The sequence below is a fragment of the Myotis davidii genome, unplaced genomic scaffold (assembly GCF_000327345.1).
Source record: "Myotis davidii unplaced genomic scaffold, ASM32734v1 scaffold370, whole genome shotgun sequence".
NCBI lineage: Eukaryota > Metazoa > Chordata > Mammalia > Chiroptera > Vespertilionidae > Myotis > Myotis davidii.
In genome coordinates, this window is record NW_006288615.1 from 4,219,513 (window position 1) to 4,243,175 (window position 23,663).

General features: G+C 45.5%; 2 protein-coding genes across 3 annotated transcripts in view; one reads left to right on the forward strand and one right to left on the reverse strand.

Annotated features, from left to right (window-relative positions):
* LOC102772667 (UDP-glucuronosyltransferase 1-1) overlaps positions 1-23,663 on the forward strand; it is a 42,070-nt gene that overhangs the window by 7,833 nt on the left and 10,574 nt on the right. The window contains exon 1 of one of the 2 annotated variants that reach the window (XM_006760455.1): positions 11,873-12,797. The exons of the other annotated variant lie outside the window; for it this stretch is intronic. Within the exon in view, the coding sequence (XP_006760518.1) occupies positions 11,934-12,797 (864 nt within the window). The 5' untranslated portion in view covers positions 11,873-11,933. Of the gene's footprint in view, positions 1-11,872; positions 12,798-23,663 lie in introns of those variants that run through there. 2 annotated transcript variants of the gene reach the window in all.
* Positions 18,268-19,456, reverse strand: DNAJB3 (DnaJ heat shock protein family (Hsp40) member B3). The gene is given in 2 exon segments (XM_015561883.1): positions 18,268-18,863; positions 18,865-19,456. Coding segments are annotated over 2 exon segments (630 nt in total). The 5' UTR covers positions 19,026-19,456; the 3' UTR covers positions 18,268-18,394.

The following is a 23,663-nucleotide window of genomic DNA, read 5'->3' on the forward strand; positions in this document are numbered from 1 at the left end:
CACGGGCTTTCAGACTCCTACTTCAGGCTCTCACTGCATGCGGTTTAGACTTAAACTTCTCAGATTTTAATTTCCTAACGGCAAGGGGCAGACTCCGCACTCATAGTGTCATTGACCATCTTTTCTAAAAAAAAAAAAAAAAAAACACATGGTTTTATAAATGTTCTTTTTCTTGGGTGAATCCCCACAACTAAAAAAAAAAAAAAAAAAGAGAGAGAGAGAGAAATTGAAATGTGAGACTAGAACAAACAGGCAAATCAAAAGCAAGTTCATTCATTCAGCAAACTTGGAACGAGTGCCTGTTGTATGCTGGCACTGTTCTGGACACTGGGCATACAGCGTCCTTAAAGTGCTCTTTTCTAGGTGGGGGAGGCACATAGTAAATAAGTAACAGGTTAGGTGATGGCGAAAGGGGTGAAGCGAAATGAGGAGGGAGATGGGGCTTCAGAGTGATGGGCTGGGCCCTGTGATAACGGGGTCATCAGAGAAGCTTTCTTTGAGAGGACGCTGAGTGAATCTGGAATGAAGGGAAGGAGCGGCATGTGGGTTTGCAGGGAAGAGTCAACACCTCGGCTTTTATCACTGTCTGGAACTGAGGTTGTCCAACTGCAGCCCACAGGCGGAATCTCACCCGCTTCCTGTTCTCATGAACAAGAGTGATGGGAGCACAGCCGTGTCCATTTGTTTAGTGTTGCCTATGGTTGTTCTCCTGGTACAACAGCAGAACTAAATCATTGCCAAGGAGAACAGATGGCCCACAACATCCAAACTATGTACTATTTATGGCTTTAAAGAAAAGTAATTGTCCACCCCTGATCTAGAACAGTGATTCTCAAAGGGTGTTTTGGAAACCTTGTGGATCCCCTTTCAGGGGTCGGCAAGGTCAAGCTGTTTCCTTAATAGTACTAAGACTATTAAGTTTTAGTTTGCTTTTCCCACTCTCATTTGCTCGTGGTGGTCCTGGGGAGTTTTCCCAAGACTTCACAACGTGCAAAACCGCAGCAGAGCAAGTGCACATGCTGATCGGAGAGTCCCTCTCCTCCAGGAGACATTAAAGGGACTTGCAAAAAAGGTAAAGCGACGTCACTCTTTTGACTACTTTTTTTGTTTGTTTTGGGAAATTTACAGTTACTTTCTCAGAAAAGATGTCAGCTTGTAATGGGTTTAATCTTGTTATCTCAAATTCACAAGGAAGTACTTTTTAAATGTGTCAGTTTCAATTTCTGAAACAGTTTATTTGAATACATGTTACCCACATAAACAAACGTTTCAGGGGTCTTCACGCATTGAGAGTAAAAAGGAGTCCTGAGGCCAAAAGGGTTGAGAAAGGCTGATCTAGAAGTAGCCAATTCTATTTTTTTTTTCTGAAGCTGTACAAGTTACCCAAAAATGTCCTTTCGTAGGCAGCAAGCCTCTGTTTCTCATCGGTAGAACAATGGTCAGCCTGGGCTTTGTATTGCATGAGATGAAGGATGAGTGATAGGGTTGAGTTGTGTTCCCCCAAAAAGTTTTATTGAAGTCCTAACGCCCAATACCTTACAATGTGACCTTATTTGGAATACAGTCTTTGCAGCTGTAATTAGTTAAATTGAATGAGGTCATTAGGGTGGGTGGGCCTTAGTCCACCATGACTGGTGTCTTTATATGAAGGGGAAATTTGGACACAGACAGGGACACAGGCAGAAATGGCCTGATGTTCTACAAACTCAGGAACAACAAAGGTGGCCTGCAAACCACCAGGAGCTGGAGCAAGCCTGGAACAGGTCCCCGGCCCAGGCCTCAGAAGGAACCAGCCCTGTTGACACCTTGACCTCAGACTGCCAGCCTGAAGACTATGGGAATAAAGCTCTCTTTTTCAGGCCACCACAGTGTGGTGCTTTGTTACAGTGGCCCTAAGAAATGAAGACAATGGGAAATTGTTTTAGAAACCGAAGATGTCGGGGAGCCCTGTGCTGGAGCCACCTTCTTCCAACTGCCGGTGGACCAGTCACCTCCATCAAGTGCCCTGCCACCTGACACCTTCCCACCATTTCATATTTCTACATTTTCTTCTCTTCTTCATTTCTGCCTCCTATTCTGTTCCCTTTGCTCCTCCTATGGTTATTGTATTCACAGTGCAGGTCGTGCAGGGCCACTTTTTGACCCCAAGAGTGTCCGACCAAACCCAGAGGGAACCCTTCCAAGGGAACTGCACTCAGCTCATTCTCACTGCCCCTCAGGGGAGGGGCTGATGCAACCCCCAGCTGGCAGGTGCAGCAATGCAGGGGAAAGGCGGTGAGGTCGCACAGCTTGGTAGGGGCAGGCTGGCTCCAGCATTTGTGCTCTTAACCGCAAAGTGAGATGTGTGGTGTCAGAGCACATATGTTAGGATTAGATTCTATCTTCTGCTATAACAAAACTCCCCAGTAACAGTGGTATAGCTGGGAGTAGGGGGCAGTGGGACATTCTATTAAACTTCTCTGTGCCTTCCTTTTAATCTGGCCACTGCTATGGTAACCAGGATTTGGAGTGAGCAGTTCCATTGTGTTGTTCAAATCATGAATTTCCATCTGTTCATGCTTCCTTTCCACTGTGAGGAGGTTTGACAAGGAAGCAGAGCAGCACGGACAGCTATTCATCTGTGAACATGGTCATCACTGATGCTGTGGAGCCCTGGTGCTCAGGAGAGAAGGCGGGGCTGCAGTGGGCCTCCTGTGGCCTGTTCAGGTTGTCCTCCAACTGGAGAGACAGGTTGGTGCAGACAAAGAGAAGAACTAAACCCAGAAGCTCAGGCAAGAGCTAAGAAGCATGGTTGGCTCAAGTTCCCTGTGTTCTTAGAAATAGTTAAATATTAATGTAGGTTCTTGTATATCAGAGGGCAAAGTTCAGAGCACAGAGAGGTAGGCCAGGTCTGTGAAGAGGGGCAGGTAGGGGCAGTGTAGGGGAAATAGCTAGGAGCCCTCGGGGTCAGGCAGCGTAACCCATTTACTCTTGCTGCTACCTGCACTCCACGGGGATGGCCTGCCTCCCCTGTGCGGTCCGGGGAGTTTCTGCAGGGGTTTTCCTCTTAGGGCTTTGGGGTGTAGCTCTCGGTGACAAGCTGCTGGTGGTCCCCCAGGATGGAAGCCACTGGCTCAGTATGAAGGGCATAATTGAGGTGCTTAGTGACAGGGGCCATGACATCGTAGTGCTGGTGCCAGAAGTCAATTTGCTTCTGAAAGAGTCCAAACACTACACCAGGAAAATCTATGCGGTGCCCTACGACCAGGAAGAGCTACAGAGACGCTTCCTTACCTTTGGGAACCGGCACTTCGCTGAGAGATGGCTCCTGACTGCCCCCCTGGTGGAGTACAGGAATAACATGGTCGTCGTTGACCTGTGCTTCATCAACTGCCAGAGCCTCCTGAGGGACTCAGCCACTCTGAGCTTCCTCCGAGAGAGCAAGTTCAGCCCTGGAGCATACGTTCAGCCGAAGCCCGAACCCCATGTCCTACATCCCCAGGTGCTACACCCAGTTCTCAGACAGGATGACTTTCTCCCAGCGGGTGGTCAACTTCCTTGTTAATCATTTGGAGAACCTCATATTTCACTGTCTGTTTTCAAAGTACGAAGACCTCGCATCAGGTCTCCTCAAGAGACAGGTACACTTACCCACCTTATATCAGAAGGGCTCCATTTGGCTCTTGAGATATGACTTTGTGTTCGAGTATCCCAGACCAGTCTTGCCCAACATGGTCTTCATTGGAGGGACCAACTGTAAGAAGAAAGGGGTCCTGTCTCAGGTGGCTGGCTTTATTTCTTTGTCATTGCCCCGTTTCTTCACTCTCTGCTTCCCTCACGGGTCTGGCTCCTCCTCTGTCACCTGGGAGGGCCACCTGACGGAAGGGATGCCAGGCTAGGAGGAGGGGGTGGAGGAGACCCTAGGCTGAGGGTTTGAATGATGCAAAGACTTTGAATGAGATAGCACTCATGCCTGGCAACAGCAGCAGTGATCTTTAACTGGGTAACCTGGGGACAGTCATGGAAGGAGCCTTAAAATTTTCCAAGCCAAATCCTGCACTTACCTGTTGAAGAAACAGGTGAAGCCTTGACCAAGAGACACAGCTAAGAGGGAAGTCCAGGTCAAAACCCATTCTCCCAACTCTGTGCCATGCTTTTCCCTGGTCCCTAAACCAGGGGTTAACAAACTATAGTTGGTGAACCAAATGGACTTCAGCCCACAGGCCTGTTGCTATATGGTCCAGAGCTAAGAATGGTTTTTATATTTTAAAAAGGACGTTAAAAACAATCAGAACTATGAGACAGAGGGGTACGTGGCATACTCAGTCTAGATAGTTACTATCTAATCCTTTACAGAGAGAGCGTGTTGACCTCTGACCTAAGGCAAGGGTTTGTAGATTCCCCCTGACAGATGAGGAAAGAGAGCTTTGAAAAATAAAAACTTGTGAGTTTGTTTTTAAAAAAGTATTATTTGAATTTTGACACCTTTCAAAATTCTTCAGATCACGTAAACTTTCAGACCAGAATTCTCTTTTTCAATGCATTGTTTTTTCATCAGAAAGAAAGCCTCAGAGAGGTCCCAAAGACCCTTACCAACCTGCCAATATCTCTGTTAATATGGTCAACAGTAGCTACAGGGGTGATGAGCATAACTGGACAAACTCCAGGAAGCACAGGGCATAGAAACCTCGTATGTCAATAACATTTAATTAAGAAGTTAATAAGCAAAAGTGTAAAGAGAATCATTTGCTATAAGAAGGAAGGAAAAATATCATTTTTGATACCTTGGTACCAAGCATATATTTTTGCCAAAAAAGAAAGTTGTATTTACTCACATTGAAAAAAACAGGCTGTAGTGAGTGTGCTTTTGGGCCTTGAAGCTTTGCCTGTGCTTGGTTTTCATCTGTGTCTCAGTTAGCAGTCCCTGTGTGTCACCACAGAGAGAATTCTGTGTCAACTTGTATGTGTAATTATTAGAAATTAAGTTGCAGTGATCAAAATCAGTTTCACTGGTCAAACAATTGAACCATTTCAGCACTATGAAAAAGTGTGCACTTTGGAATAATGAGAATGGGAGTCATGTAGACATGGTGGGGGCACAACATCGTGAAGGGACTAAATGCCACTGAATTGTTCACATTAACATAATTTGTTTTGTTATATGGCCTCATCCAATAAATACTTTAAAAATGAAGATATATCATCAAACAGAAAAAATTAATGCCTGATTTATAGCTAAAAAAAAACAAACTCGACACTCCTTAGTAGGCAAATATCATGATGAGGCAATACATAAACAATAGACGTGGCCAATAAAAGCTTGAAAACACATTTAACTTCAGGAATAACCCGAGAACTTCAAATTAATAAACGATGAAAGTCGATTTCACATATCAAGTCAGCAAGCCTGTTGTATAGATAACTATTGGCCTGATTTCAAACGCATACTCATATTTCTTTCAAATATGTGCAAAGGCTTTAGGGAACCAGTGCTTGGCGAACAATCCTTGCATAACACTGAGTCACAATCAAGGGTGCCTATCCTCAGGGCAGCCTGTGCGCTCCCAGCCTCGCCTGTGTGGGAGAGCATGAGATCTCTTCCCACTTACGCCCAGGTTAGTGTGACTCTGACCACAGCCCCAACAGCCTCCTCTGCCCAAGGAGGGACTCGGCCACCTCCAGAGCTCCTGGGCGTTTCTGCCCAAGATGTCTTGGAGAAGCCCCTGAGGCATCCAGCAGGTGGTTCCCACTGGGAGACCCTCAGAGGCTAGGCCCTGGGCAGCCCTGGATGTTCTGAAGCCACTTATCCCACCCAGGAGCTCCTCGCCAGCCCCATGCACCTTATCATCCGCCCCCTAAGCAGTTCGGCTTGTGCCACATTCTCTGCCTCCAGGAGCTCCAGGCCAGGCCAGATCCTGGGACACTCAATACAGGCTGAGACTTTCTGTGAAGTGATAAAAACAATGTGGTTTTCTTGCAGCATTCTTTGGGAAGCATCTTCCCAGAAAACTATATCTACATTTCTCAGTACTAGCTCTTTTGTTCCCAAGTTTTCTCCTCTTGTGTTCTGGAATCTTCCAGATCAGGGGTGGGGAACCTTTTTTCTGCTAAGGGCCATTTGAATATTTATAACATAATTCGAGGCCATACAAAATTATGAACTTAAAAATCAGCCTGCTATATTTGGTCAAACATTTAATTCACTCACCGATAATGTCTTGGCAGGGCCAGACCAAAGATTTCTTGGGCCTTATACAGCCTATGATCGGAAGTTCCCTACCCCTGATCTATAAGAGTGGTCCTGAAATGGGGCGAATTTTGACCCTTGCAGGATAATGTCTGGAGACATTTTTGGTGTCACAATTGGGGGTGACACTGTCAACTAACTAGTAGGTAAAGTCCAGGGATGCTGTTAAAAATCCCACAAAGCACAAGAAATACCCACCCACTTCTTCCCAACAAAGAATTACCTGGCCAAAATGTCAATAGTGCTGAAATTGAGCAATGCTGGTCTGAACAAATTCCAAGTGAGTATCAGTAACTTCTACCCAGCAGAACCCGGGTATTTGTAATTATTAGAAAGCTGGGTGGGGAGGGGGCAGCAAGCATCCTTTGCCCACCCCTGAGCTAACCTCTGCCCCCTACAGGGTTCTCTGCAAGCAATAAGCACTCAGGCTGCAACTTCAATATTTACTGGTTGAGCTGAGGATTGAATTCTAAGCAAATAAGGGGAACCAAACCCTAAAATGCCAAGTCATTCTTAATAGACACTTTTAGAAAATACATGAATTAGGCCAATGTCTACAATTCCTAGAATGGTTTGCTTCTCTTTCCAAACCCATGTTTACCTTTATGACTGGTTATCTTGGAGGTGAACAGACTTGTGGAACAGTTTGACCGCACTATTTCTGTCAGTGAGTAATTATCCATAGAGTGGCTAAATGCTAGAATGAGTCAAGGTTTAAAAAACAATATTCAACACGAGTCTCTGAAAAGCTAGAAACTTGCTTGGATAATAACTTAGATAATTTGAGAAGAATGTAATTAAGTGGTTTATTTTATATTGAGATGTAATTCACATACCACACAGTGCATTTAAAGTTTACAATCCAATTATTTTTAATATATTCACAGAGCTGTGCAACCATCACCACAATCCGTTTTAGAACATTTTCAATCACCCACAAAAACACACACCTGTAATTATCAGTTACTCCCCATTTCCTCCTCTCCTCAGCCTCTGGCAACTACTAATCAACTTTCTGTCTCCATGGATTTGCCTATTCTGATCATTTCATACAAACTGAATCATATAATAATGTAATTGACTTTTTCACTTAGCATAATGTTTTTCATAAGGTTCATTCATGTTATAACATTATTTTTTATTGCTGAATGATATTTTGTTCCATTAGCATAATAACTTCATGTAGCTACTCATTCGTTGATAAACATTTTAGTCATTTCCAGTCCCCAGTGCCCCTGCAGCTTGGATTCAGGTCCTTGCCTCTCACAAACAAGCTCCAAGTAGGACTCCCAGGGTCCAGGCTGACCCCTCTAAACCATTCTCTACTTCTTCACAAGAGGAACATTTTAAGAACACAAAGCCAAACATAGCACGCCATCCTAGGTAGCTGCCCCAGTCTTTAGGAGAAAGCTCAGGTCTGTGGAATTGAGACTCCCTCAAAAAAGAGAAGTAGAAGTCCTAAGCCCCAGCATCTCAGAATGTGAGCATCACCGCAGCTGGTGAGGCTCAGTGGTTGAGCGTTGACTTATGAACCAGGAGGTCATGGTTTGATTCCCTGTCAGGGCATATGCCTGGGTTGTGGGTTTGATCCCCAGTGTGGGGTGTGCTGGAGGCAGCCAATCAATGATTCTTTCTTATCACTGATGTTTCTATCTCTCTCTCCCTCTTCCTTTCTCTCTGAAATCAATAAAAAAATATATATTAAAAGAAAAGAAAAGAATGTGAGCTTCTTTGGAAACAATCTTGGCAGAGATCGTCAAGTTAACGTGAGGTCATCAGGGTGGCCCCTGATCTAATATTACTGGTGTCCTTATAAAAAGGGAAATTTGGATACAGACATATACAGAAGGAAGACCATGTACAGGGAGAAGATGGACACGTGATTGGAGTGATACATCTGTAAGCCAGGCAAGACCAAAGATTGCAGGCAAACCCCAGGAGCTGGGAGAGGCAAAGAAAGATCCTCCCTAGAGCCTTCAGAGGGAGCATGGCTCTGATTTGGTTCTGCCCTCCAGAGTGTGAGACAATAAGATAATAAATTTCTCTTGTTCTAAGTTCCCCAGCTTGGGCTCTTGATTTCAGCGGCCCCAGGAAGGGAATGCACCCCTGTTTTCTTCTGCCTCCTGCTTCCTGCTCTTGCACACTCTGCAGGTTTCCTGGGTCATTTAGTTCTCTTACCGCCCAGAATGCTTCCTGCCATTCCCATGCCTCTGTGCAGGAGTAGGTGGGAAACACCAAAGCATTTGAGAATGAGTTTTAGGGGCATGATATGGCATCAACTGTGACTTAGCGTCATGCAAAGAGCCATTAAAATGGGTGTTGGGAAAGGCAGAATCACTCGTGCAGATTTTTTGGCCCCATTCGCCTCATAAGATCCAGAGACAGAGAAGCATCGATCAGGCCATCAAGCCTCAGAAGGTAGGCAGGGGAGGGTGGCGGGGAGGGGGAGAGAGCAACCAAAGGACTTGTATGCATACATATAAGCATAACCAATGAACACAGACACTAGGGGGATGAGAGCATGAGTAGGGGGTTGGGGGACAATAGGGGGATAAGGACACATGTGTAATACCTTAATCAATAAAGAAAATAATAAAAAAAGAATGGGCCTGGGCTTGCAAGTCTTTCCCACCACAAGCCATGTGGGATGTCTTTTTGTTTCAGGCTCAAAGAATGCTCCTCTTTCTTTTCTTTTTTTGAAGCGTGTGGGCCCATGGCACTTGGCCAACCCACTGTTACATGTACTCCAAGGGGAGGGGACAGGGTCTTTCTACTGCTGCACAGTAGGAATGCATGTGGGTGAACTGCTGTGTGTGCGCTGTCATAGGGACCTGCTGGCCATGGGGGATCACTATTGGGATTGATTCACTCTGTCTCTTCCCCATGTAACTAAAGCATGCTGGGTGGCTATGGTGTGTTCTTGGCAACTCCAATAGCAAGATGCAATGGGCAGAGGTGTTGGGCCTTCTGTCACTGATGGCTGGCATAGTGATGGTCTTCACTATCTGCCAGGAAGTTGGAGTCCCCTATTGGAGTTGGTATCTGGTACCCTGTAATCTGCTTTGACAGTTTGGAGCTGTGAGCAGTCACCAAGGAAACAGACCATGGCATGGAGGATAGGTGTAGGCTTCTCAGCCCTACAGTCTCAGGGTGGTGCTTGCTCCCTGGAGCGATAGGCTGACTTAGGTGCTGGCCACCCTCTGGCCACATGGAGACAAATGAGTTGTAGATAATCTCCTTGTTAACAGGAAGCAAGCGCCACCCTGAGGCTTTAGGCGTAATGGGTGAGGACAGACATACCAGAGGTGGCTGATAAGAAGAGCAAGGAAACTCTACCCAGGCCTTGTCATCTGTTGGTTCCTTCTCTTTCCGCCTGGTTTTGATTTCTCTCTAGTGCCTTCAGACAGCTGTAAAAAGTTTTTTTGGTAAGAATTTATAATCATTACCTGTGAGAGCATTGGTCTGATAAGAACTACTCCTGTATTACCAGAAGACAAAAATGCTTCTAGGTGAATTAATTTTTTTTTCTCCTGGTGAAAATCCCTATGAGATTTTGTTTAGCCTTGCATTAAATCTATAGCTTAATTTGGGATAAAATCAAGAGTGTTACAACGTTAAGTCTCCCCTTCATCTGTGCCTCTTCATTTATTTGATCTAGATTTATTTATATCTCCAATTGGAGCAGAGAAAACACCACCACTATGACTAATTCCCTAGGTAAACCCATTTCTTACTTGGCTTATAACATCTTGTCAGTTTGGGTTATAACCACAAGGCAGATGACCACAGTGATGAAAGCTAGAGAGGTGGCCCTGGTATATATACTCTCCTACACGTGTCCAGTGCAGTTACAGCCGTACAAGGAACAGGGACTACCAAGTTATTAACAGACTGAAGAGGAGTCAACTCTGGTGACTTGCTGCTTCTGCCATTGATATGGTGGTGACAAGAATCCTTAATGCTAGCTTCTCTTGTTAATGATAATAACAGCAGATGCAGCACCAATAACAAACTTGAAGTTGTACCTTTCTAGCTATTGGCTCCATTTGCCCTCACGCTTTTAATGTAGGATATGAGCAGCCTCAAGCCTACATACTCAAGAGATTTTGAATGGCTTTTTGTAGGAGTGAATGGAGGACAGCAATGATAGGATTTAACCTGTGAGTAGGAGACAGAAACGGAGTCTTGGGAAAAAAATAGAGCTATGTCTTGGACAGAAAGAGGATCTGCAAAAGAGAGTGGAGAACTTGCTGTTGGAGAGGAGGAGGGAACCAGGATCCTGGACACACAGCCTATAAGGAAGGGTTAAACCAAACACTGCCTGCACAGTGGCGGCTGGTGTTCCATGGGAAGTGTCTTGGTGTGCACGCATTTGTCCAATGGTGGAATCTGTTATCACTGTGAATCTTCCATGGGGTCATTTCCTCCCAAAGGGAAGCCTCAACCTTGCTAGTCATGGTGGCCTGGGCCTGCAGGTTGGTATGGCAGAAGCCAAAGATGCCAAAGAGCACACTCAGTGAGGAAGTGGGATGCCACAAGGAGCCCACCCACATCATCATCAGGGTGAACAGGACAAGGAGATGGCAGCTGAGCACAGATGGGAGTCACTTTCTGGAGCAGGCCTGGCCTCATGGGCATGTGACTCATGAGGCTGCTCAGGGCTCCACCCTCAGAAGGAGTGACCAATTATACAGCTCATCCTGTTCTGGAAGAATCTGTTCTTATGAGGACTTAGGAGTATAAATGACTTTGGAGAGAAGCCTGAACATAAACCACAGGATATATTAAAGGAAGGCCCTGATTAAGGTACACTCTAGTCCCGAAGCAGAGTAGCAGAAGCCTGGAACTTTCAGCATGCAAGAGAGGAGGAATTCAGACAGAGACTGGTCCGAAGCCAGGTGACAGCGCCCTCCTGTTTTGTGGTGAGCAGGCCCTCAGGGGATGGTGCTCTCTGACCCCACTGTGTCATTGCCCATAATGGCAACTCTTATCCCATGGAGTAGGTATAGGCATCTTCACAACCCCTGTGTTGTTTTCATCAACTTTCGAGTTCAGAGTTTCTCCAGATATTTCCACCTTTGACAGCTGCTTCAAGTAGACTCTTCCCTGAACATTGCATGAGGTGTGTCCTTGTGAAAAAGAGGAACAGAACCAGAGAGCCAGCGTCCACCTCCTGTTAGAGAAAGCCATCTTAGCAATGTTATATGTATTTTTCTGGATGTGCTCAATATTGCCCAAACGGGAGGAAAGAGTTTTAAGAGTTATCAAATAAGGTCACATCCAGCAGAGAGGTTTTGGTTGTGGACTAGCATTGGTGACTTCTTGGAGTTCAGTCACAGCCCTGTAAAACATGGTTAACAGAGGAATGGGTGGGGAAGAGAATGAATGCGCATCCACAGCCTCATTTTGGGAATGGAATGAAAAACAAGAGCGTGAACTAAACAGTTCCTCTGAGAGAGCAGTGGACTCAGATGAATTTCTCCAAAGTCAGGGGGATCAATCTCTCCCTAGGAGAAGCAAAAGGGTAAAAGGCTAGTGGTGAAGGACAGGGGCAGGTTCATTCTGTAATGATTAATGTAACTAGTGCACCCTGCCCTCCAGTGATGTGCCAGTCTGTGAATTGGCTTGATGATATGATAAGACAAAGAAAACAAGTGTATAAGACACACTGTGATCTGGGGAGTCAGCTGCTTTTGCATCTACTGAGATGGCTACAGGACTCCAGCTTCCCCCACTGCTGCTCATGGGATTGCTGCTCTTCCTGTGTGTCGGGCCCTGGACTGAGGGCGGGAAGGTACTGGTGGTCCCCATGGAGGGCAGCCACTGGCTCAGCATGCGGGAGGTCGTGAAGGAGCTCCATGCCAGAGGCCACCAAGCAGTAGTCCTCTCACCAGAGGCAACTTTGCATGTCAAGGAGGAGGACTATTTCACCCTGAAAACCTATGCCATTCCATTCACCCAGGAGGAATTCCAGTATCTCATGCTGGGACACATTGACCTGGTTTTTGAAAGAGCACATTTTCTAAAAACATTCTTGAAATCTATTTTAATTTTGAAAAATGTGTCTTCGGTCTTTCAAAAGTCTTGTGAGGAGCTGGTGCATAACCAGGACCTGATCAGGCATCTGAATGCCAGTGCCTTCGACGTGGTTTTAACAGATCCTGTCTACCCCTGTGGGGCAGTGCTGGCTCAGTACCTGTCGCTTCCTGCTGTGTTTTTTTTGCGTGCCATTCCATGTGACTTCGATTCGGAGGGCACACAGTGCCCAAATCCTTCTTCATATATTCCTAGGTTATTAACAAGGAATTCAGACCACATGACATTCCTGCAAAGGGTCAAGAACATGCTCTACCCTCTGGCCCTGAAGTATATTTGCCATGTTTCTTTGTCTCCTTATGCACGGCTGGCCTCTGAGCTTCTGCAGAGAGAGATGTCGCTGGTGGATGTTTTGGGCTATGCATCCGTGTGGCTGTTCAGAGGCGACTTTGTGTTGGACTACCCCAGGCCGATCATGCCCAACATGGTCTTCATTGGGGGCATAAACTGTGCCAACAGGAAGCCATTGTCTCAGGTCTGTATTAGTGCTTATATCCACTCAATGTGCCAGGCAGAACACATTTTATTTTTTTAAACTAATTCCAAGTGCTTACTTATCTACCAATCTTTCTGTTAATTTCTACCTCTTGTCCTCTAACAGTCTTGATGAGATATATTGTTCAAGTGTCTCAAGTAGTGTGGTTAAGTTTGCAATGGTCATTTAAAAAATGAGAGAGAGGGATGAAGTTCTCTAATAGGATTTACAATGGTGTGATTCAATCAAGATTGTTCTTTTGTTATGGTATCATCTTCAGGGTTGTGCAATTTTCTTCAACTGTGTAGGAGCAGACAAATTGAGTTGCAAACTTATTTATCAGGGAGTTTTTGCTTGTGGGTGTTCAGTGGAAGGATAAAGGAACTAGCAAATCGCATTTATTTACATGATCATTTATAGTGGTCCTGTTTCAGAAGAGACTGAGGAGAAATATAATGAAAGCCACATGTATCATTTAAAATTTTTAGTAGGCATGTTTAAAAAAGCAAAAATTTTATTTTCAATATACTTTATTCAACCAAATATATCCAAAATATTTTTCTTTCAACATATTCTCAATATAAAATAATTAACGAAATTATTTTACTCTTTTCTGTCCAACACTAAGTTTTCAAAATTTGGTATGTATTTTATACTTACAGCATATTTCAATTTGGATTAGCCACATCTCAAATATTCAATAGTTATGTATTACCAATGGCTACTATAGCAGACTAGGGGCCCAGTGCACGAATTTGTGCACCTTGAAAGGAACTGTGGGCCGCGAGGGTGTTGTGGGCACAGGGGCGGGTCTCAGCCCATCCTCTGTTCCTACACCTGCCCCCTCCCACCACAGCCCCTGGTCCCCTGCCTTCAGGTAGCCTTGTTCCTGCCGCCGCCACTCCCACATGCTGATGGTGCCAGCCCCACTCATACCTGCTGATAGTGAGGAGCAATGGGGGCCGCTGCCAGCAGCGGGTGCTAGTGGTGCTTGCTGCCCCAACTGCCCCTCAGGAGCTGGGGAGGTGGAAAAGCCCTCAGGGGCGATTGGGGCCAGCAGCTGCTGCTCACACCCGCTGATGGTACTGAGAGATCAGGACTGGCGCTGGGCGCTAGCAGCAGGTGCAAGTGGTGGCTTTGGCACCGGCTGCGGGTGTAAGCAGGGCCGGGTTCGGCAGTGGGTGTGAGCACCAGGTGGTACTGCAGCACGTGGGAGCAAAGAATGAATTTTCAGTAACCACCAGAGGCTCGTCTTAATGACAGCGACCGGGAGCCCACCTTGGTCTGGCGCCCCTGCTCACCTGCTCCTCCATCCTGTGATGGCCAATGCCCGCCATGTTCCTTGCTCTGTTGCCTACTGCTGATGCCCATCATGTTCCGTGTGCATGCCCCCTGGTGGTCAGCACACGTCATAGCGACTGGTTGTCCAGTTGTTCGGTTGTTCCACTGTTTGGTCTATTTGCACATTAGGGTTTTATATATATATATACACACTAGAGGCCCGGTGCATGAAATTCGTGCACTGGGGGGTGAGGTTCCCTCAGCCCAGCCTGCCCCTCTCACAGTCCAGGAGCCCTCAGTGGATGTCGTACTGATGGCCACAGTCTGGCAGCAGGGACTCTGAGGGGGCCTGCCCCCAGCCACACCATGGAGGCTTGGCGCAGGAGCCCTTCTGTGTTGATCTCTCCGGCTCCTGGCCTCCACTGCATGTTGTACTCTCCCTTGAACTATGGCCAGGATGGGGGTGCTGCTTGCAAGCTGGGCTTTCCTGCTCCCGGATCGCCATGGCGACCGGGTAGCAGGCCCAGCTGGAGGCTGCCCACAGGCTGGGCTTTCCTGCTCTCAGGTCTCCATGGCAACCGGGGAGCAGGCCCAGCTTGGAGCTGCCCACAGGCCGGGCTTGCTCTCCTGCTCCGGGATCCCCATGGCGAACAGGGAGCAGGCCCAGCTGGGGACTGCCTACAGACTGGGCTTTCCTGCTCCCATATAAGGCCCAGCTTGGGGCTGTCCACAGGCCAGGCTTGCTTTCCTGCTCCCGGATCCTCATGGCGACCGGGGAGAAGGCGCAGCTGGGGGCTGCCCGCAGGCTGGGCTTGCTTTCCTGCTCCTGGATCAGGTGCAGCTGGGGGCTGCCTCCAGGCTGCACTTTTCGACTTACCAGTGGCCGGATCACCAAAGCAACCCAGGGCCCAGGGGCACTTTCCTGCTCTCCAATAGTCATAGGGTCCTGGCTGGGGGCGGGGCTTAGCAGTGTGGGGCTTAGGCGCCACAGGGGTCCTGGTTTGGGGCTCAGGTGGCACACAGGGGTCCCGGCTGGGGGCGGGGCTTATGCCCTGCTGCCCAGGGCTGCACATGGGACCCGGATGGCAGCTCGCGCTGTCCCACCCTGCCTGTAGTATAGGATAGAGTCCTGGTGCATGGGTGGGAGTCGGCTGGTTTGCCCTGAAAGTGTCCCGGATCAGGGTGGGCGTCCCACTTAGGTGCCTGGCTAGCCTGGATGATGAGGTGAAGGCTGTTTGCAGCTGGTCACACCCCCTTCAGGGTGGGGGTCCCTACTGGGGTGCCTGGCCAGTTTGGGTGAGGGCCTGAGAGCCGTTTTCAGGCTGGAGGGCAACTTAAGCTCCCAGCCTCTCTTTCTTTCTTTTTTTTTTTAATTCTGGGATTTATTTACCTTAGTTGCTTAGAGTGCAGCTCAGAGGCTGGCAGCAGCAGGCCGGGAACGTTGGCTTCCTCTGTCACTGGAGCAAGCAAGCTTCCTGTTCGCTTCAGCTGCGTGGCTGCCGGCCGCCATCTTGGTTGGCAGTTAATTTGCATATCCTGCTGATTAGCCAATGGAAAGGGTGTTGGGGTTATGGTCAATTTGCATGTTTCTTTTATTAGATACAATAGATAGTATATGATCAATATTTGTAAATGTTCCATAGAAACACCTAAAATTTATATTTTTAATTTTTCTATTAAAAAAAACCTCAACATGCCCAATTCTGAAAAAGATGTCTTAAACTATTCCCTATTTAACTAAATTTTGCACAGTTTCTATTTGGAATTTTAATAGTTTTTGCTTATTCTATAGTTACAAGATTGGTATACATAGTGTTATTACTGTTTATTTTCTTCATAGTTGGCCTTTACAATTTTTTACATTGTGGTAAAATATACCTAAGATTTACCATCTTAACCATTTTAAAGTGTATAGTGTAGTACTGCTAAGCACTTCAAATAGTTGTACAACTAATCTCTAGAACTCCTTTCATTTGGAAAACTGAAGCTCTATGCCCATTAAAAAATAACTCCCCATTTCCCTCTCTTCCCAGTCCCAGGTAAACACCATTCTTCTACTTTATGTCTCTGTGAAATTGACTATTTAGGTACCTCATTCAGCATGTGAATATCCACTTTTCCCAGCAATATTTGCTGAGACTGTCTTTTCCCCATCGAATGGTTTTGCCAGCCTTGCCAAAAATCATATGATCATATATGTGAAGTCATCTTTTTAACTTAAAAACTTTATAAAAAGTTTGCTTAAAGAGTTTTTGATAACATTTCCCCTCTTCTGATAGTTTTTGATTTAATAATTTCTATCATTCACACAATATACTAGTGTATACACACACACACACGCACGCACACACACACAGGCAGTCCTCAGGTTACGTCAGACTTAACGTTGTTTCGTGGTTACGTCGCCATCTCCCATTTACAGTATTTATATTTTAAAAAGTTCCATCATTTCAACGTATGTACATATGTGCTTTATGTTTTTTATTATTTATTTACCACAAGTAAAGGTCAGAAATTGTTCTTTCTTTAAAATGTTTTTTCTGTTTCACTTCATTACTGCTGTGTATGTGCTCCATGTGAGCGACATAGGTGCTTATGTAGGTGGATTCTGACTTATGTCGAAAATAGAGTTACATCGCGTCATAGGAACGGATCTCCAATGTAACCCGGGGACTGTGTGTGTGTGTCTGTGTGTATGTATGATTATTCTTTCCATTTAGTGTAAATTCATTTTTTTGCATTGTTTCCTTTTTTAAAACAAGTGTTTGTTGTTACTTTGGGAATTCTCTGTCACTTTTCCATTTCCATGTAAATGCAGTGTAGCATCTTCAAATCTCTGCTCTACCTCCCTCTTTCACTTATAGGCACCCTTGTGATTCCATTTTTACCCAGATAATCCAAGATAATTGCCCTATCTCAAGATCATTGACTTAATCATACAGGCAAAGTCCTTTTACCATGTCAGGGGACTCATCTGCAGGTAACAGGGATTAGAAGTGGACAGATTTACAGGGTCATTTTATGCCTACTATGTATGGTAAGTCTAAAGTTAAAACCAGATCTTATTGAAAACTTTCAAGTTTTTCTCTAAATATTGAAATTTTTGTTCTGCTTTCTTTGGGAATGCCTGTCATCCACAGATTTATATTTTCCATTCTCTGTCACTATCATCTTTTTTTAAAAATAATATATTTTATTGATTTTTTACAGAGATGAAGGGAGAGGGATAGAGAGTCAGAAACATAGATGAGAGAGAAACATCGATCAGCTGCCTCCTGCACACCCCCTACTGGGGATGTGCCCGCAACCAAGTTACATGCCCTTGACCCGAATCGAACCTGGGACCCTTGAGTCCGCAGGCCGACGCTCTATCCACTGAGCCAAATCAGTTAGGGCTGTCACTATCATCTTACTCTTCAAGTTTATCTCCTCTATTTTTCTGATGCATCATAGGAGAGTATCTCTGAAAGAGTATGTTTGTATCACTGATTTTACTTTCTGCATTATCAATTGTTTGTTTTTTTGCTTCTGATGTGCATTTAAAAATGTTATTTTTTGCTTACTTCAAGTCAGTTACTGTCACCCCCTCCCCCCGCAATGATATGAATGTACTTATTTTCAACAAATATTTTTTTCATAAAGCTCCAAGGTAAAGAATTCCTCTGAATTTTGTCAAATGTAGATATGTCAAATGAAGCACTCTCCCTGGTCTTACAGAAATATTCTTATCCTCTAAGTCAGTGGTTCTCAACCTTCCTAATCCCGCGACCCTTTAATACAGTTCCTCATGTTGTGGTGACCCCCAACCACAAAATTATTTTTGTTGCTACTTCATAACTGTAATTTTGCTACTGTTATGAATCGTAATGTAAATATCTGATATGCAGGATGTATTTTCATCGTTACAAATTGAACATAATTAAAGCATAGTGATTAATCACAAAAACAATATGTAATTATATATGTGTTTTCCGATGGTCTTAGGCGACCCCTGTAAAAGGGTCGTTCGACCCCCAAAGGGGGTCTCGACCCACAGGTTGAGAACCGCTGTCTTAAAGTGACATTAAAACCGTCAGCCTCAAGACTATGTTTAATAAGTAGGAAAGTGTATGCAGACATTTGCAACAGTTTTAAAGAGAAACAAAGAGAAGTCCTATTAGCGTGGTCCTAACAAGAAGAACAAACAGGCTTAGGCATTGAACCGTTTATAAAGTGCCCAGTAGTTATTTTGAAAGTAGAGCTCACTTGCAATCTCCAAAAAAATGTCCTGCTATTCCTCCCCGTGTGCTTTAAGCGAAACGTGGGGTGGGCTGGAGTTACTTGGTGTCAATGTGCAGCAACTGCTCTCTGCCGTTTATGATCAGGGACTTCAACTCGCCGTCTTGCTCCACTTCCACCCTTTCTTGGCCATTCTCGACAATTCTCTTGGTGGTGGTTTTCTTGCCATTAATGATTTCGGTGGAAGTTGACACGGACTTGAAGTTACCCATCCCACCGCCACTACCACAAGACGTGGAGAAGGAAGAGAGGCCCCCATTCCCCAGAGAAGCGAAGGAATGAAATCCTGTATCGAAAGAAGAAAACCCACCAAAGGCTGGGAACTCACTGAAGGTGGGGAAAAGGGGCGAGGACCCTCTGCTCCTGCTTCTCCGACCTCCCAAAATGTTGTCAAACGGGTCTCTGAACAAGTCAAACGAAAATGGGTCCCGGCCGCCAAAAAACTCCCTGAAGACCTCGACCGGGTCGCGGAAGGTAAAGACACACTCGAAGGGGTCCTCGAAGGGCCTCGTACGCCTGGGCCACCTGTTTGAACCGCTTCTCTGCCTCCTCCTTATTCTCAGGGTTTTTGTCCGGGTGCCACCGGAGCGCCAGCTTGCGGTAGGCCTTCTTGATGGCGTCGGAGGAGGCCTGGCGGGGCACGCCCAGCACCTCGTAGTAGTCCACCATGTTGGACGGCCGGCCACGGGCCACGGGCCACAGGCCACGGGCCACGGGCCAAACAGGCAGCGGCGCGCACCTGGTGTCCCAGGGCGCCCGCCCGGTGCCCAGTGAGGCCGTCCGGGAGGTGTGCCCCTTGTGACGTAGCCCGCATCTGATTGGTCGAGGCCACAGAAGGCGGTGCTAGGCCTCTCCCACGCCCTACAAGGCGCTCTGTGACGTCTTTCCTGTAGTGCCAAGGCCCCGCCCACTTAGGCTCCTCCCACTGGGCCCCCAGTTGAGCTGCGATCTCCAAATAAGGCACAAAAGAGAGGAACTTAGCTTGTGGAATATACCTTTGTTAAAGTTGGAGTGAATTTAGTCTGACCCTGGGCTAAAGAACCCTCATGGAGTTTGCCTAGACAGCCATTCAACTTTTTGGCCTCAGGACCCGTTGGCTTTTGTTTATGTGGGTTCAATCTAGCGACACTCCATTAGAAATTAAAACAATAAAAAATCCACTAATCAACTTAATAGCAATAAACCCATTACACGATACCATAAATCATATTTTTATAGAAAAAATACTTTTTCAAAACAGGATTTAGTGAAGAATGGTGTCATTTTACATTTTATTTTTTGCATCTCTCTGGCTTAGTCAAAGAGAACTTCTTTTATCTTCTTCCACATTCAATCTTTTGCTGTATCACATGTACAGGGATCTCCCCTGTACACTTAAGAGAGAATGAGAGTGGAAAAGTCCAATATCATGATTATGGAAACAGTTTAACTTTGCAAAATTCCCCTGAAAATTTTTTTGGGATTCCCATAGTGCCCTGCCCATAGCAATATCAAAATGATTGAAGCTTGCTGGCTGCATTTATAGTGATGTGTCTAAACTTGGCATGCAGTGATTATTTCCACTAAAACGCTATAACACAACCATGATTCTATTTTTGTCCTTTCTTGACATCTGATTTCTCTCTACTTTCTCATTCTCTCTCTGACCCTATATTTTTTTGCTTTGATAAATGGTGAGGCAACACCAATAGAGGTCACTTAGTTCTAAGAGGAAAATGATTAACCAATGAACTCTCTAATACCCTAGATCAGTGGTCGGCAAACTGCGGCTGTTTGGCCCCTTGAGTGTGGCCACGAAGTTTCAGTCACACTGTACATGTGTGCCCGTACATGGTGTTTATGGAAGAGCCACACTCAAGGGGCCGTAGTTTGCCGACCACTGCACTAGAACAGTGGTCGGCAAACTGTGGCTCGGCAAACTGCGGACATTCAACGCAGGAGCTGCCTCCTTGTGGTCAGTGCATTCCCACAGGGGGAGCACTACTCAGCCAGAAGCCTTGGCAAGCATAGCAACAGTGGCAGGAGCCTCGCCTGTCTCCACAGCAGCGCTAAAGATGTCCAACTTTTGGCTTAAGCTCGCTCCCACATCTGGAGGGACTGTGAGAGGGCACAGGCCAGGCTGAGGGACCCCTTCCCTGCCCCCCCCAGTGCACAAATCTCGTGCACTGGGCCTCTAGTTTCATCATAAAGGGTACTAGATTCAAAAGGGTGTGTGTGCTATATCGCCAGAACAAACTGCTAACTTTGAAAGGCTAAACATAAAGCCTGGACCTGGCACTTAGTAAGCATATGAAATGAACAGTAATAAGAAGCTGATTGGGAGTAGAAGTCATTGTGAACAAAGCAATGTGGGAAGTTACAAAGCATATTTGTGGAAGAGCGAGTGATCCAGAATGGCTGCAGGGAAATAGGCAGAGGGAGAGGTCAAGTGGAAGAGCTTGAGAAGAGCAATGAGCTTGGACAGGTGGGCTGGGTCCATTCCTAGTTCTGAGGCCACGGCTGAGGAGTGTGAATTTTATTCTGGGCCCTGAAGCTGTTGGCCACGGTTTCGGAGGTGGTGGTGGGGTGTGACCATGCAAAAGCAGCTGATATCCGGAATCAGAAGGCACAGATAGGTCCTGAAGCCCTGAAACAGGACCATTGCAGCTGGGTCTGAGAGGCAGTTGCAGAATTATCTGGATTCAGTACTTTCTTACTTGGATATGGGGCCTAGAGAAAAGGGAGAAGGGAAGTCACACCTACCCAGAAACATTTACTGAGTGCTGAAGGTCTGCAAAACCATAGACTGGCACCTGAGCAAGAGAGTCATTCTAAAGCTGATGCTGAAATCCTACCTGTAAGCAATATAGATGTATACATAGGTAGGCACATACACAAGTAGCAGAGAAAGATATGGAAACTGCTAAAGGATACAAGGCAGAATAAAACAAAATGCTACAGAGATTCAAGGAAGACCAATTTGCTTCCCCTGGAGGGTCTCATAGACTGTTTAGAGGGCAATGGACTTGTTTATGCAGCTCCTTTACTTTAGGAGCTTCAACAAACAGCTCCAATCTGATTCCATTAGAAGAGCTAGGAGTGGGTGGAATGTTGGGTCTCTTAACTACTGGCCTCAGCTTTAAGAGAAATCATCTTCTAGTGGATTCCAGGAACTCTCTCGCAGACAACCTATTCTGCAAGAGCAAGACCAGCCCTGACCGGTGTGGCTCAGTGGATAGAGCGTTGGCCTGTGGACTGAAGGGCCCGGGTTCTATTCCAGTCAAGGGCATGTACCTGGGTTGCGGGCACATCCCTAGTAGGAGGTGTGCAGGAGGCAGCTGATCGATGTTTCTCTCTCATCGATGTTTCTGACTCTCTATCCCTCTCCCTTCCTCTCTGTAAAAAAAATCAATAAAACATATTTCAAATAAATAAATGAATAAATAAATAATCGATTTGTTGTTCCAAACTCTTATTTTTTAAAAAAAGCACAAGACCACATCTCTGCCCTGCTCTATGTTTCCTTGGCCACTCATGCTCCTCCACCGGGGCACAGCTCGCCTTGCCCTGTAATTGCCTGGTTGTTTGTGCACTGGAGTCCTCCTCATAGGCACCAACTATTTCTAACTTGGTTTTCTGGTGCCAGTTCCTAGCATAGTGCCCATAGGGCCAACACTTCGCATAAATATTCGATGAATGGGAGAACTAGCAAAGGATTTGTATGTCAGGTCTGCTCAGGTTCTAGGGCAGAGGCTTTACTGGATTGCTTTGTTGTGGTTCTTGGTTGTAATTCTTGAGAGTGAATGTGGATTGCCTGCTATTCATATTAGTAAACAACATGCCCTAGTCATGGGCAGAGTTGGGCCTCAAACCATCTAGGTACACAGAGGCCCCCAAAAGTTCAGAGGTGCTTCATGATGCAGGGAAGTTATAAAATCATTATAGTGGTGACTGTGTTCACCGCCCTTTGGCTCCATGTAATCTCAGATGAACTCTCATGACATTGAGACCTCGGGAGAATTATTGCTCTTAATGTTGAAACTGGAGTACACATTTCAGAATTGCAGATAAAGGCACACCAATGAGCCAGGGCATTGCTCCCTCTTTTCTCCTCACCCAGAATCTCGGTCCCAGGGATGGAGAGGGCTTGAGGAACAGAGGAGCTTCAGGGTGCATGTGCATGTGGGTATACAAACATGTGCACTCATCTATAAGCACATACAAAACTGGAAGTTTGTGGAGGAAGGATGGTGGTACACGAAAAAGGGATTCTAAGTACCTACTCTAAATACCAGAATAAGAACATGCCTCACACAACCCCAATGCTTTAAAGTTACACGTTTATGACTCTTCTAACAGATCCCTCAAGTATGGGTGGCCACTGTTGTTCATGGTCAAAATTTGGGGCTCTGTGCTTTCATCTTTGGGTTGTATAGAACAGCAATGGATCCCCAAAGGAATGAGTGAGATACTCAGTTCTGTCTGCGCTCCAACTTGCCCTTTCTGTAGAAGGGGCATTTCTATTAGGCAATGGCCAGATTTGTTCCCTGACCCTTCACCTGTTGTTTTGGGGCACCAGCTAGTACTGGGTGTTGCTGTGTGAGCACATTCTACTTGGTCCCAAAGTCCTGCCCTCTGCCTTCTCTCCATTTATATCAGTTGGATAAGTGAGTGTGGGGGTTACAGCTTTACTTCTGACTTCTGATTGGTTGTAAAGTTCAATCATGGCCTACATACTAATATCTGGGCATTAATGGAAGGTTAGTGGGAATTGTGGTAAAGAGCAGGGTCTCTACATACATATAAGTAAAAATTTCCAGGTAAATATATTTATTTCTGGATGATATGAGCCCAATGACACACATATTTGCACTTTACATTGTTGCTGTATATGCAAAACAAATGTGTGCATTCAGTGATCTTTACGTATTTTATTTTCTAAATTTCATTTTGTATTTATGAAATTATTTCTGACCAGAAAACAATTTAATAGTATATATGTTATAGTGTCTATACTTTTCTTCAACCAGGTAAAAAGAGAGAAATATTATTATAATTTCCATACTTCTTGAGTACACAATAATCTTACTCTTCATTGAATGTTGGTATTTCTGGAGATAGAATCACATGTACTTATAAACACTTCTTTAAATGAAATGATTCAAATATATTTCTTGTCAGGAATTCTATAACTAATAATATAAATAATCATCAAAGTAGAGCTTTGTGGTGTGCATAATAACTCACTGATATTTTATGATGGAGACCTTTTAACAATCATTCAATAATTATTATGGCCCAGCTGGCATGTCTCAGTGGTTGACTGTC